Below are 13230 nucleotides of genomic sequence, written 5' to 3'. Positions count from 1 at the left end.
CTCCTTTTTCTTCAGTGTTTACCCTGCTCGAAGGCAGGGTCCACTACTTTTGACTCTTTATAATTTGAGTATCGTTATAGAATACTGTATTGGCGTTAATTCAGCTTAGGTTTAGCAATGTTTATACAGAACAGGCAGTAATGGAAATCAAAGAGGAATTTGGGAAGGGAATCACAATCCAAGGAGAGGAAATCAAAACACTGAGATTTGCTGATGATATTGTTATTTAGCTGAGACTGCAGATGATCTGGAGAAATTGCTGAATGGTATGGACAGAGTCTTGAGTAAGGAGTACAAGATGAAAATAAATAAGTCGAAAACAAAAGTAATGGAGTGCAGTCGAACAAAGTCAGGTGATGCAGGAAATATTAAATTAGGAAATGAAGTCCGTAAAGGAAGTAAATGAATATTGTTACTTGGGTAGTAAAATAACTAATGATGGTAGAAGTAAGGAGAACATAAAATGCAGACTAGCACAAGCAAAAAGGCCTTTCTTAAGAAAAGAAATGTGCTCACTTCCAACATTAATATAGGAATTAGGAAGATGTTTTTGAAGAGTATGGCGTTGTATGGTAATAAAACATGGACGATAACTTCCTTTCATGCCCCTCTTCATGCATGGAAATAAGGAAAAGTCGCACGGAGCCAGGTCAGGCGAGTAAGGTGCGTGGGGCAGCAGAACCATGCCATTTGTAGCCAAAAACTGTCCAACAGACATGGCTGTGTGTGCAGGTGCGTTTTGTGGTGGACGAACCAGTCTCTTGTCTGCCACAAATCAGGTCTTTTTTGACAAAGAGTGTTGCACAATCTTCTTAAAACTTCCCAATGAAAGGTTTGCACGTTGTTCACTTAAACTTGCCATCATAAAAAAAAGAAACAGGAACAAAACAGTGCTAGTAGAAACAATCACTGCAGGTGAACAAAACAAGCCAGGTTGACAACACAGGCAGCACTGAACTGGCAATGAGTTGCGCTATATTCGCCTAGCGGCAGAAATGCATACTACACAAGCTTCGCTCTCGGCAATGTTTTTACGGTTATTTTTGGGTACCCCCTCGTAGATGGATTTTTGGATTGAAAAGACTTTTTTTATTTGTAAGGTGATAGCCGTCAATACGGAATGAGATTTATAACATGCAATATAATAACTCAGCCAGTGGACATTATATATGGAACAAACACTACAGGACCTACGGGGAGACTCCCAGCCAATTTATTATCTTAGACAAAACTATAACCAAGGTTTCAAGGAGTTCTTCCAGTCCATATTTATAAAAACCTATCAGAACTTACGTCAACAGTTCAATTTTACTTCTCAAAAAAAAATATTCGCCATAAGTGTTACTAATCTACATGACAGTGTTAGCAAGATTTGTTTTCTCAAAGCAAATGAAATAAGAAATAACATGCAATAAATATGCCTCACTTGTAGACTTAATTCGTCATGGACCGTACATCACTATAACCTTTTAAAAAAATGTTTTCAATCCAGTTTTTATCTGTATTGACTTGGAATATTTTTAAGCATCCCTGCAGTGTCTTCCTACAAGGATGTAGAAGCAAAAGGGAATGATATACCAGCACTCTGTTATCTATATAATTAGTCAGAAGTATGAGGTCAGGAAGTCTATACTATGAGGAACGCGTGGTTGTCAATCGTGTCCCTTCGGAAATTTCTGGAGAACTTCGAGTATTTGTGCTAACTCTCTCATGGCGAACTGATGGAACAGTCTTGCGCACCTATCCCCCCGGTCTTCGCACCTATCGGCCATTCAGCAGTAAGCCGCGCGGAGTGAGGCGAGGCGAGTCGAGTCGAGTTGAGGGGAGATGGATGTAGATCAACAACTGCAGCGTCAGTCTCCGATGCCTTGCACTCAAAAATGCGAGCAGCGGTTTTCCTCATTGCTTTAAGTTCTGTAAATGGAACAATATGTCAGATGCTTACATTATAATGTGCTTTAGATTTTTATCGTTCTCATTTGAGGTTTGGGCTTCACCAGTAGCCTTGGTAGCCCTCAGTATACTCCACTGGTTCAGCCATTTTTTTCTGATGCACATACAGGCAGACATGGCAGAAAATTTAAAAACTACATTTCCTTCTTAGTGTGGACATGACCGGTATAGAAATACCATTCTTTTTTAATTCTGAGCAATGTGCATTTTCCATCTGGACAGTGTCTTTGCTCTAAGAATTGTAATTCCTGCTCTAAAAGGGTAAACTACAAAGTATTTTTCAAAGGGATTTTTCCAACCACTCTTCTTTTTAATTATAAAATCATAGTGTTCAATAGGTTTCGTCTTATGGCAATCCCTGAATGGGAAAAGCTTTTAGTTTTTCTTCTTCTTCTTCTTCTGCTGCTGCTGCTGGGTTGGGTTGTGAATCAAGGACCTTCACAGTTTTCTATCGCTCCACCACTCCTCTCCTTCCTCCAGTATTTCTTATTCCTTTACTCCTCTCCTCTCTAGACTCTCCTTTACCGTATCCTTCCCCCTCTTTCTGGGCCTTCCCCGTTGTCTTCCTTCTGTTATTTTCTCTGTGAATATTCGCTTTGTAACTCTATCCTCTTCCATTCTCATCATCTGTCCATATCATTTCAGCTTACTGGTCTCTATCTTGTCTTGCAGTTTAGGGAATCCAATTCTCTCTCTGATGTCTATGCTTCTGATTTTATTCCTTTGTGTCTTCCCAATTATTCCTCTAAGGAATTTCATCTCAGCTACTTGTATTCTGCTTTCATGTTTTGTTGCTGTCCATGTGCCCACCATGTATGTCAAAATTGGTGTGTAATACATTGAGTACTGAATTTTCTTAATTTCTCTGGGATTCTGTACACACCCGTTGCACTGCCGACACGCTTCATCCCACATGAGCAGCAATTTCCCGGATGGGTGCATCACGTTCTCTCATGCCAATAATGCGCCTCCTTTCAAACTCACTCATTTGACAGTATGGTTCTCGCATACGTCTGCGAGGCATCCTGCACATATGTTCAAGCCACACTGATCCATTACCTTCCATTTTATAGCGACAACTAGAGCCACATGCACATTTTACCAGTCGGTGGTGGTGCATTGAGAAATCGATGTGGACCTTGAACCTGAGGGTCGACATGGTTCAGATGCTAATCATTTCTTCAGAACACACTAATGCACATGTCCTGTGAATATGAACTTCCTATCTCTAGTCTTTCAAGGTGTTCTGGTTTTTATGAACATGAGTGTAGTTTTGGACCAACACAGAACTGTATTTGTGCCACATATTCCTGTAATTCCCAGCAATTATAAATTATTGTTAACTTGCTATGACTATTGAGCCAAGGTTTGCTGTACCAAGTGAGTTGGCTGTGCGTTTAGGGTTGGGCAGCTGTGAGCTTGCATTCAGAAGGTAGTGGGTGCAAACCCTACTGTTGGCAGTCCTGGTTTTCCATGGTTTCCCATTTTCACACCAGGCAAATGCTGGGGCTGTACTTTAATATTAAGGCCACGGCCAATTTCTGTTTACTCCTAACCCTTTCCTATCCCATCGTTGCTGTGAGACCTACTGGCCAAGCTCTGCATCCAGCAAACACATGTATTCAGCTGCCTTGAGAAAGGTTTTCTATGATTTTCCATTTTCATGCATAAGCAATAAATTTCATTATTAGGCCCGTATTGATGGATATGACTTATTTTTATAATACAATTTTTTATTGACCACATAATCAATAACTATTTTATACTAGGACTAGTTTCTGCAGATGTAAACTTCCATCTTCAGCTATTCATAGCAAGATAGTTAAGAGCTTAATACAAACATCAAATAGAACTGAATCTTATAAAGCTATGACCACAAACGTGGTCACAGAAACACACACGTACACAGTTAAAATATTCAGTATATTTCATACACAAGGATTCTTATCTTGATGAACAATTGTTAATTAAAAAATATTCATTTTTCATTTTCATGCATATAAGAAGGCAAGGCCGTCATAATTACACTCTTCATGACCACCGAAACTGCTGTGTTTACATGATCACGGTTTCGAGCTTGAATATTGAATTCCAAAACTCTACAAAATCATCATTAACTATCAGCTTACCTGTATGATCAGAAACCTCCTAGAACAGAAGGTTCTTTGTGGAATTCTGGGGAAAGAGAAGAAGAAGTAGACGTGGGAATCAATGAAACGTGTTGCATCATCACAGGTTGTTTAAGACCTACACTGCTAGAAAAATGGTACTATCTTGCTGGTATCGCACCCCCTGATATCTGACGTAAGCCTCTGTGAATTTACTAAACGTCGCTACTATCCTCTGTTAGCAACTAGTGCTGTGGCCTCATTTAGTTCTATACCTCTTATCTTTAAACCGCTAGAAACTGAGTCTAACCATCGTCTTGGTCTCCCTCTAGTTCTCTTGCCCTTCAAAACAGAGTCCATTATTCTCCTAGGTAACCTATCTTCCTCAGTTCGCCTCACATGACCCACCACCGAAGCCGATTTATGCATACAGCTTCATCCATCGAGTTCATACCTAACTTAGCCTTTATCGCCTCATTCCTAGTACCCTCCTGCCATTGTTCCCACCTATTTGTACCAGCAATTATTCTCGCCACTTTCATGTCTGTTACTTCTAACTTATCAATAAGATATCCTGAGTCCACCCAGCTTTCACTCCCGTAAAGCAAAGTTGGTCTGAAAACAGTCCGATGTAAGGATGGTTTCATCCGAGAGCAGACTTCCTTGTTACAGAACACTGTTAATCGCAACTGTGAACTCACTGCATTAGCTTTACTACACCTTGATTCAATCTCACTATATTACCATCCTGGGGAACACACAACCTAAATACTTAAAATTATCTACCTGTTCCAGCTTTGTATCACCAATCCGACATTCAGTTCTGTTGAATTTCGTCGCTGCCAGGACAAAACCTCCTATGTGAAATAATTTTAGCTTAGAACTTTGGCTGGTAAGGTTCTGTCATCTAAGATGCAATATTGTGTGCATATTGTCAAGGCATTCTCGCTCTTCACAATGTATGTGCTGCGGGTCAGTGTATCTCCAAAACATATTATCACATAGGAGGTTTTGTCCCGGCAACGACGATTTCTTACCTTCTGGCATCAGTTTAGTCTTCGAGAGGCTAATTTTCATACCATATTCATTGCACCTATTTTCAAGTTCCAAGATACTAGACTGTAGGTTTCTGGCACAATCTGCCATTAAGGCCAAGTCGTCAGCATAGGCCAGACTGCTTACTACATTTCCACTTAACTGAACCCCCCTGCCACGTTATACCTTTCAGCAGATGATCCATGTAAACTACGAACAACAAAGGTGAAAGATTACAGCCTAGTCAAACCCCTGTAAGTACCCTGAACCAAGAACTCATTCTGCCATCAATTCTCATTGTAGCCCAATTGTCAACATAAATGACTTTGATTTTAATAATCTACCCTTAATTCCATAGTCACCCAGTATGGCGAACATCTTTTCCCTCGGTACCCTGTCATATGCTTTCTCTATATCTACGAAACATAAACACATCTGTCTATTCCTCTCATAGCATTTTTCATTTGTCTGGCACATACTGAAAATCTGATCCTGACAGCCTCTCTGTGGTCTGAAACCACACTGGTTTTCATCCAACTTCCTCTCATCCACTGATCGCCCCTTCCCTTCCAAGATGCCAGTGAATACTTCGCCTGGTATACTAATCAATGAGATACCTTGATAGTTGATGCAATCCTTCCTGTTCCCTTGCTTATAGATAGGTGCAATTGCTGCTTTTGTCCAATCTGAAGGTACCTTACCAACACTCCATGCTAATCTTATTACTCAGTGAAGCCATTTCATCCCTGTCTTTCCACTATACTTCACCATTTCAGGTCTAATTTCATCTATACCTGCTGCTTTATGACAATGGAGTTTATTTACCACTTTCTCAAGTGTAATTTCACCAACATCATTTTCCTCCTCCCCATGAGCTCGGTTGTTCACAACACCACCATGAAGCTTTCCATTTAAGTCGAGAGGATTTTCAAAATATTCCCTCCACCTGTCCAGTATAATAATTTCATGCGGCTATTTCTAGCCGAGTGCAGCCCTTGTAAGGCAGAACCTCCGATGAGGGTGGGTGGCATCTGCCACGTGGGTAACTGCATGTTATTGTGGTGGAGGATAGTGTAATATGTGGTGTGTGAGTTGCAGGGATGTTGGGGACAATACAAACACCCAGCCCCTGGGCCAATGGAATTAACCAATTAAGGTTAAAATCCCTGACCTGGCCGGGAATCGAACCCTGGACCCTCTGAACCGAACGCCAGTACGCTGACCATTCAGCCAACGAGTCACCTGTCCAGTGATTCCCTGGAATCTATTATGAGTTGACCTGAATTACCCAAAACACTGTTCATTTCCTTTTTCGCTCCCTTCCTAAGATTCTTTATTACTGTTCAGAAAGGTTTACTTTCTGCTTGACCTAGCCTTTCAAGGTTATTACCAAAATCTTCCCACGACTTCTTTTTGGATTCAACTACTATTTGTTTCACTTACTTTCTTTCTTTCTTTCCTTCATCTACGTACAATTCCCTGTCTGCATCAGCCCGTGTTTGGAGCCATTTCTGATAAGCCTTCTTTTTACGTTTACAAGCTGCTCTCACTTCATCGTTCCACCAAGATGTTCGCTTTTGCAGGCTGAGTGGCTCAGATGGTTGAAGCGCTGTCTTTCTGACCCCAACTTGGCAGCTTCGATCCTGGCTCAGTCCGGTGGTATTTGAAGGTGCTCAAATACGTTAGCCTCATGTCAGTAGATTTACTGGCACGTAAGACAACTCCTGCAGGACAAAATTCCGGCATCTCGGCATCTCCAAAAACCGTAAAAGTAGTGAGTGGGACGTAAAGCAAATAACATTATTATTAGATGTTCGCTTTTTCCCATTCTTACACACAGTTGTTCCTAGGGATTCCCTTGCTGTTTCCACTACAGCATCCCTAAATGTCACCCATTCTCTTTCAGTATCCTGAACCTGCTTAATGTCCACTGTTCGGAACTTGTCACTAATCATCTCTATGTATTTCTATGTAATTTCCTCTTGCCGGAGATATTCTTCCCTTATTTCTTTGCAGACAGATTTCACTTTCTCTATCTTAGGCCTAGAGATACTTAGTTCAGTACAGATCAGATAGTGGTGTTTCATCAAAAAATCCCTTATAAACCTGTATATTCCTAAACAGATTTCCTGAATTCAGAGTCGGTTAATATATAGTCTATTATGGATCTGGTACCCCTACCCTTTCATGTGTAACGGTGAATAGCCTTATGCTTAAAGAATGTATTCGTAACTGCTAAACCCATACTATCACAGAAGTCCAGCAAACGCTTCCCATTCCTATTAGCTTCCATATCTTCCTCACATTTACCAATCACCCTTTCGTATCCTTCAGTTCTATTTCCAACTCTTGCATTGAAATCACCTATTAGCACTATCCTATCCTAGCTGTTCACGCTGACTGTGTTATCACTCAATGCGTCATAATACTTGTCAACTTCATTCTCATCTGCACCCTCACCCACACTGAAACAGTTCTCATCGTAATTCCTCCAACTGCCAAATCTACCCACATTATTCGATCATTTACGTCCTTAACAGAAACTATGTTGCGTGCAGTAGCTTTGCTGATGAACTGTCCTACCCCATACTCTGCCCTTCCCTTTTGAACACCTGTCAAGTATACTTTTTTTAACCTCTTATCTCTTCCTCATTATCTTCCCTTACCTGAATTACCCAAAACACTGTTCATTTCCTTTTTCCCTCCCTTCCTAAGATTCTTTATTACTGTCCATATGCATTCTTTTGCTGACTCAGCCAGTTCTACTTTTTTTCTCCCATAAGCCCCATTAATATTGATAGCTCCCCATCGAATTCCATTTCATTTGCCAAGTTGTTTCCAAGGAGTCCCTCGCCTGTCAAATGGGAGTGGGACTCCGTTACTCCCTATGGGAGTTACTCCCCATAGGTTTGCTTAAAATATTCTGAGTTTGGTAAATTCATGAAGCAGGATGCTACCCTTCTTACACATAGTCCAAGTGAGGATCTCTCCTCTAACAGGTTAGGGACCACCGGTGGATTGTATAGTCCTAGCCGCCTGAGCACAAGGAGGGCCACGACTCAGAATAAGTCCGAGATGCCCACTCCCATTCCGTAGCAACTGATATCCCGACTCTCAGGACCACTTACTAGGCCACTCAGCCGTTGCCCATGGTTCACGAACTAGGACGTGACTACAGTAACCCACACCATTAAACATAAACAACAACATACACAAACAAATTTGTTTGGTAGGATTACCTCCGTGCAATTATTGTACTTCATGTACCGCCACCATTTGCATTAAGCCTGTTTGTTGCTTCACCCTCTGTTGGTAACCAGCTATCGCTAGAGGAACGAGTTGATGACCTGCGCAGGAGAAGATAACGCACCAGTTCATTAAGAGATCCCTCTGTCGCTGTACACGTTCACCAAAGTTGTGAAAGCCACTCTACTGCTGCGTTAACTGAGAAGTTCTATGCAATTATATAACAAAAGTACTGTAGGCTAGGCTTTGTGTAAGAACCTGTAAATGCCTGTAGAAATACATAGTAGTCATTGTATAGCTTATTGCTAGATAACCGTTGCAGAACAGCGACTTATCTTGTAAGAAGACACATGTAGCGCCCATGTAAAAGAAACGCAAGTCTAAAATTTTTCTTTGCAGACTTCGTCAGTGGAGGATACAATAGTAATGGTGTTTGTTGTTGACAAGTAGATGTTGTGAGGTGAGGGATGGGGTGCGATTATCTAGTGTTAGAGCAGGGTGCAGTGCCATAGGCAGAAGGATGCTCACCCAGCTCAAGCTGCCTCCATTCTTATAAAAACATTTTCAAATTTTAGTCAGATTTAAAACATGAAGATCCGAGCGAGTTGGTCGTGTGATTAGGGGCGCACGGCTGTGAGCTTGCATTCATGAGATGGTGGGTTCGAACCCCACGTCGGCAGCCCAGAAGATTACAAGATATTAGAATCATTCCGTATTCACGGTTTTCACTTTACAAAGGAAATCTTCAGTGAAGATGGCTCAAACGAGTTGAAACATGTTTGACTATTATTAATCCCTCTAATGATGGAGATGGCCGGCCTCCCGGTGTAGGGGTAGCATGCCTGCCTCTTACGCGGAGGCCCCGAGTTCGATTTCCGGCCATGTCAGGGATTTTTACCTGCATCTGGTTCGAGGTCCATTCGGCCTACATGATTACAATTAAGGAGCCATCTGATCGTGAGATGGCAGCCCCGGTCTAGAAAGCGAAGAATAACGACCAAGAGGATTCGTTAAGCTGACCACATGACACCTCGTAATCTGCAGGCCTTCGGGTTGGGCAGCGGTCCCTTGGTAGGCCATGGCCTTTTGGGGCTGTTGCGCCATGGGGTTTGGTTTTTAATGATGGAGATGTGTATGTATTGAATAGAAGGTCATATTAAATTTCCTTTGTAAAGCTCAGAAGGTGGTTTTTCATGGTTTCCAATTTTCACACCAGTTAAATGCTGGGGCTGTACTTTAATTAAGGTTATGGCCAATTCCTTCCCTCTCCTAGTTCCTTCCTATCGTCGCGTAAGGTGTGTGTTTGTCAGTGCGACGTACAGCCAATTGTAAACAACTACAACAAAATGCATTAAGAAACAATCTATCTCTGGTGTTACAAGCACAACACTGGCACCCACGAATAAATTAGCTGAAAAATTTATCATTTTCAATAATGGACCAATTATATTGGAATTTGAATTTACTCATTCAGGTCCAATTTTTCAGGTTCCATTTGGGAATGGGTTTCTATCCCAGCTGAAGTTAGTGGTATTAATTGAGGGTGTTTAAATGCAGTAGCTCCATATCATTAACTTACAGCACATTTAAGAACTCCCGTAGGGTTGAATTCTGACACAGCAACGTCTGTCTCTCATAATACGCAGAAATTAAAGGAATATTAATCAAGTAACCTTATTATAGTATCACTTTCAGTGTTTTCTGTAAATACTTTGAGAAAAGATGAGCATTTGTTTATGAATTCATCAAGGAAATTATGAGAAATGCAGAACGGATAGTTAATTTGTCACTCATCTCTTCCACATATCCAAATTATAATTGTAACCTGCTGCGAGAATCTCTCCATCATGATATGGACTGAAAGGTTTGCTATCTTTGTTTCCTTCATACACTCCCAGCCAACCCCATTTAAATGAGAGTGTGTTGCAGTGAAGGATAAAAGGAAACCTTGTTCACATTGAATAATACAGTAGTGCTGCTGTTTTCTTGCTCTGAAAGTTTGTTTGAACATATTATGATGTCCTGTATTTTGCTATAATAATGTATTCTGTTTGTCTTAGCTCCCAAGAAGACCGCCCAGACGGACAGTCCGTGGAAACCTCGCAAGTACACTGGCTTGAACCTCTTCGTTCCTCGAAATGCAAATGAAGAGATAATTTTGCTCTTACTGATCAGGTAATCTGCTTCATCGCTCACCTTTCAGATAAAGTCAGATCACTTCAAATTCTAATAAAACTATTGTGAAAAATAAACTTTCTAATATTTGAAGAGAGCAAGTGAAAGAACATGAAGGTCTAAAAATTGTTTTCTGAAGAAAACATGATTTCAGAATTCAAAGACTCAATACTCCACTGTACAGGGTCGTTGAAAAAGAATACGTGTATTTTAAAGAGTTGCTACTTCAAGTAGGGTAAATATATTGGTCTTAAACTGAAGAGGAAATATGGGATTTTTTTTAACATGCCCAGTCAAGGTAAGGCGACTGCTAGTAGCAGTTTAAGAAAACTCCCTTCTTTCCTCTTTAGTTTGAGACTGCATTTGCCTAAATATTACCTGAAGCAGCAACTTTTAAAAATTATGATGATTCTCTTTCGATGACCCTGTTTTAACACTTGAGCTAAAATGTACAAACTTTGAATGCCTTTTCATAACATTTTAGCATTTGTACAATTAATAATTTTGAATCTAAATCTAAGGAAAGGTACAAAGAAGAAAATAGAATAACACTGAAGAATTTAAGGATCATATTGTTAGTCTTTGCCAGTTTGATGTCTTCTTTACGTCAGTTTTTAGGTCATGTATTGCATCCACTCGTAAGACTTTTTCTACCCCAATGTCTTCTTGACAGAGCACAACAACAACTAGAACCGCAAATCGAAGGCAGAATTCAGACTAGGCTGATCGTGTCCAGAGCAAATCTTGAACCTAAAGCTAATCCTAAGACATCAGAGAATTTGTAGCAAAAATTTAGTCTGCACATTTATTGATTTCAAAGAAGCCTATGATTCAGTTGATCGCAAATCACTCTTACAAATACTGAAAGAACAAGGTATAGAGATGAAAACACTTGCAATCACGAAACAGATACTGACACACATGAAGTCCAAGGTTGAATTCATGAGAGAAACCTCAGATTCCTTTGAAATCAGAATGTGAGTAAGACAAGGAGATTGACTTCTCACCTTTACTCTACAACTGCGGCCTGGAAAAAGTGATTCAGGAATGGCGTAAACAGAAATTGGTCCTCAAAATTCACCAGCCAATAATCACTTTAGGCAGAGGAAAACTAGCAATCGATTGCCTAGCATTTGTGGACGACCTGGGGCCTGTTCCACAAAAGTATGGTCTTGTACATTACAAGTAAATTCTCTAGTAACTTGTACAAATACCAGAGTTTCTGTTCCACAAAAGAATTCTCTACAGTTGTACTTTACTACTCCATACTTACAAATTACTAGTGAATTTTTATAGGCGTGTTCCACAAAAGTACTAGTACTTGTAACTTACTAGCGAATTGAGAAGAATTCTCTACCAGTGAAAGGACAATAATATATAAATGTACTAGTGCTATTTAAATACGCTTATTTTGGATACATTTTGATAAATATGTGGTCTAGCAGTAGTGATAGTGATGGTGATGAAAATGAAAACTATCGTCTGTACAGGGAAAGAATAAACTTCCAGTTTAACACTGTATTTGAATAAAATGAACGTTTTAGGTTAAGCACAGTACAAGTGGAAGAACTTTTGATAGATATTGGCTATAGCTTAAAATATCCTACAAACAGAAATAAATCTCTCTCTGCTAAACAACATTTACTAACAACATTACATTGGCTTGGGATGGCAAAATCTTCGGTCTGTGGTAGCTGCAATAAATGATATAAAATTTCCTCAAATTGTTTGTTGGCCTGAAAATACTGAAAAAAACATATTCCAAGAAGGACATTCCTGGAATCATTAATGAGCAGAATATCTCTTACATACGTCCAACTTTTCCCCTCAAAAGCTCCATGAGCTTTTCCCAAGTCAAATATTTCCATCCAACCATTTATTTTGTCTTGTTTTTTCAGACTCTCGCTAAATCCACCGAAACAAATATCTTTCCTACCTTCTATTTCCTTCAAAATGAATAACTTTGTTTCTCTTGACATCATTTTAACAATTCATGCAGAGTTTGCAATTTCGTAACAATTAAGTTTGGCGGCCGAATATCGGTATTAGCGGCATCTGATTCCTAATTACAAACCAAGGTAGGTATGTTAGACTCTCGTAGAACATACGCGAGGATCGCGGAAGAACAGAATGGGTGACAATAACGGAGTAATTTCCTATCATCAAAGAAATAAACTGAAAAATAACATCGCAGAATTAAAAAATTCACAGGAATATTAGTTCTTTCAATCTTTGCTGCGTAAGTTACAGTAAAATACGATATTACGATAAATGAGGCAAGCATAACCTAATTCAACGAATGGAATACGAAGATAAACAGCTGATTCATGCTATGACGTAGTATGTTTATTGATATGTCGTCACTTGTAAAACTTGTAACAATTCACTGGTAATATACAAGAGACTATCAATCTTTTGTGGAACAGAAATGTACAACTCCATACATTACAAGAACCCACACTAGTAACTTGTAATGTACAAGACCATACTTTTGTGGAATAGGCCCCTGGTAGTATTAACCTGAGACATTTCAACAGTCCAAAATCAGATTTAACTCCTGAAAGAAACTGCGGAAAAGGTCGGCCTTCAGATATTTTTTGAAAAGACAGAATACATGACCTGCAGCAAACAAGCACCAAAATTCATGGAGACATAATACGGCAAAATTAAACGAGTATCACAATTTAAATATCTTGGTGGAACAATTCAGGAA

The 13230-nt window shown here is 39.9% G+C and overlaps 1 protein-coding gene across 4 annotated transcripts in view; it reads left to right on the top strand.

The window, feature by feature from the left end:
* Positions 1 to 13230, top strand: part of Ttc7 (tetratricopeptide repeat domain 7) — a 173361-nt gene that overhangs the window by 49828 nt on the left and 110303 nt on the right. For all 4 annotated transcript variants that reach the window (XM_068230173.1, XM_068230171.1, XM_068230172.1 and 1 more), the window contains exon 7: positions 10403 to 10517. In XM_068230173.1, coding sequence (XP_068086274.1) covers positions 10403 to 10517 — 115 coding nt within the window. The remainder of the gene's footprint in view (positions 1 to 10402; positions 10518 to 13230) is intronic.

The sequence above is a fragment of the Anabrus simplex genome, chromosome 13, assembly GCF_040414725.1.
Source record: "Anabrus simplex isolate iqAnaSimp1 chromosome 13, ASM4041472v1, whole genome shotgun sequence".
Lineage (NCBI taxonomy): Eukaryota > Metazoa > Arthropoda > Insecta > Orthoptera > Tettigoniidae > Anabrus > Anabrus simplex.
Note: the sequence above shows the minus strand (reverse complement) of the source record. Positions and strands in the feature narration are given on the sequence as shown.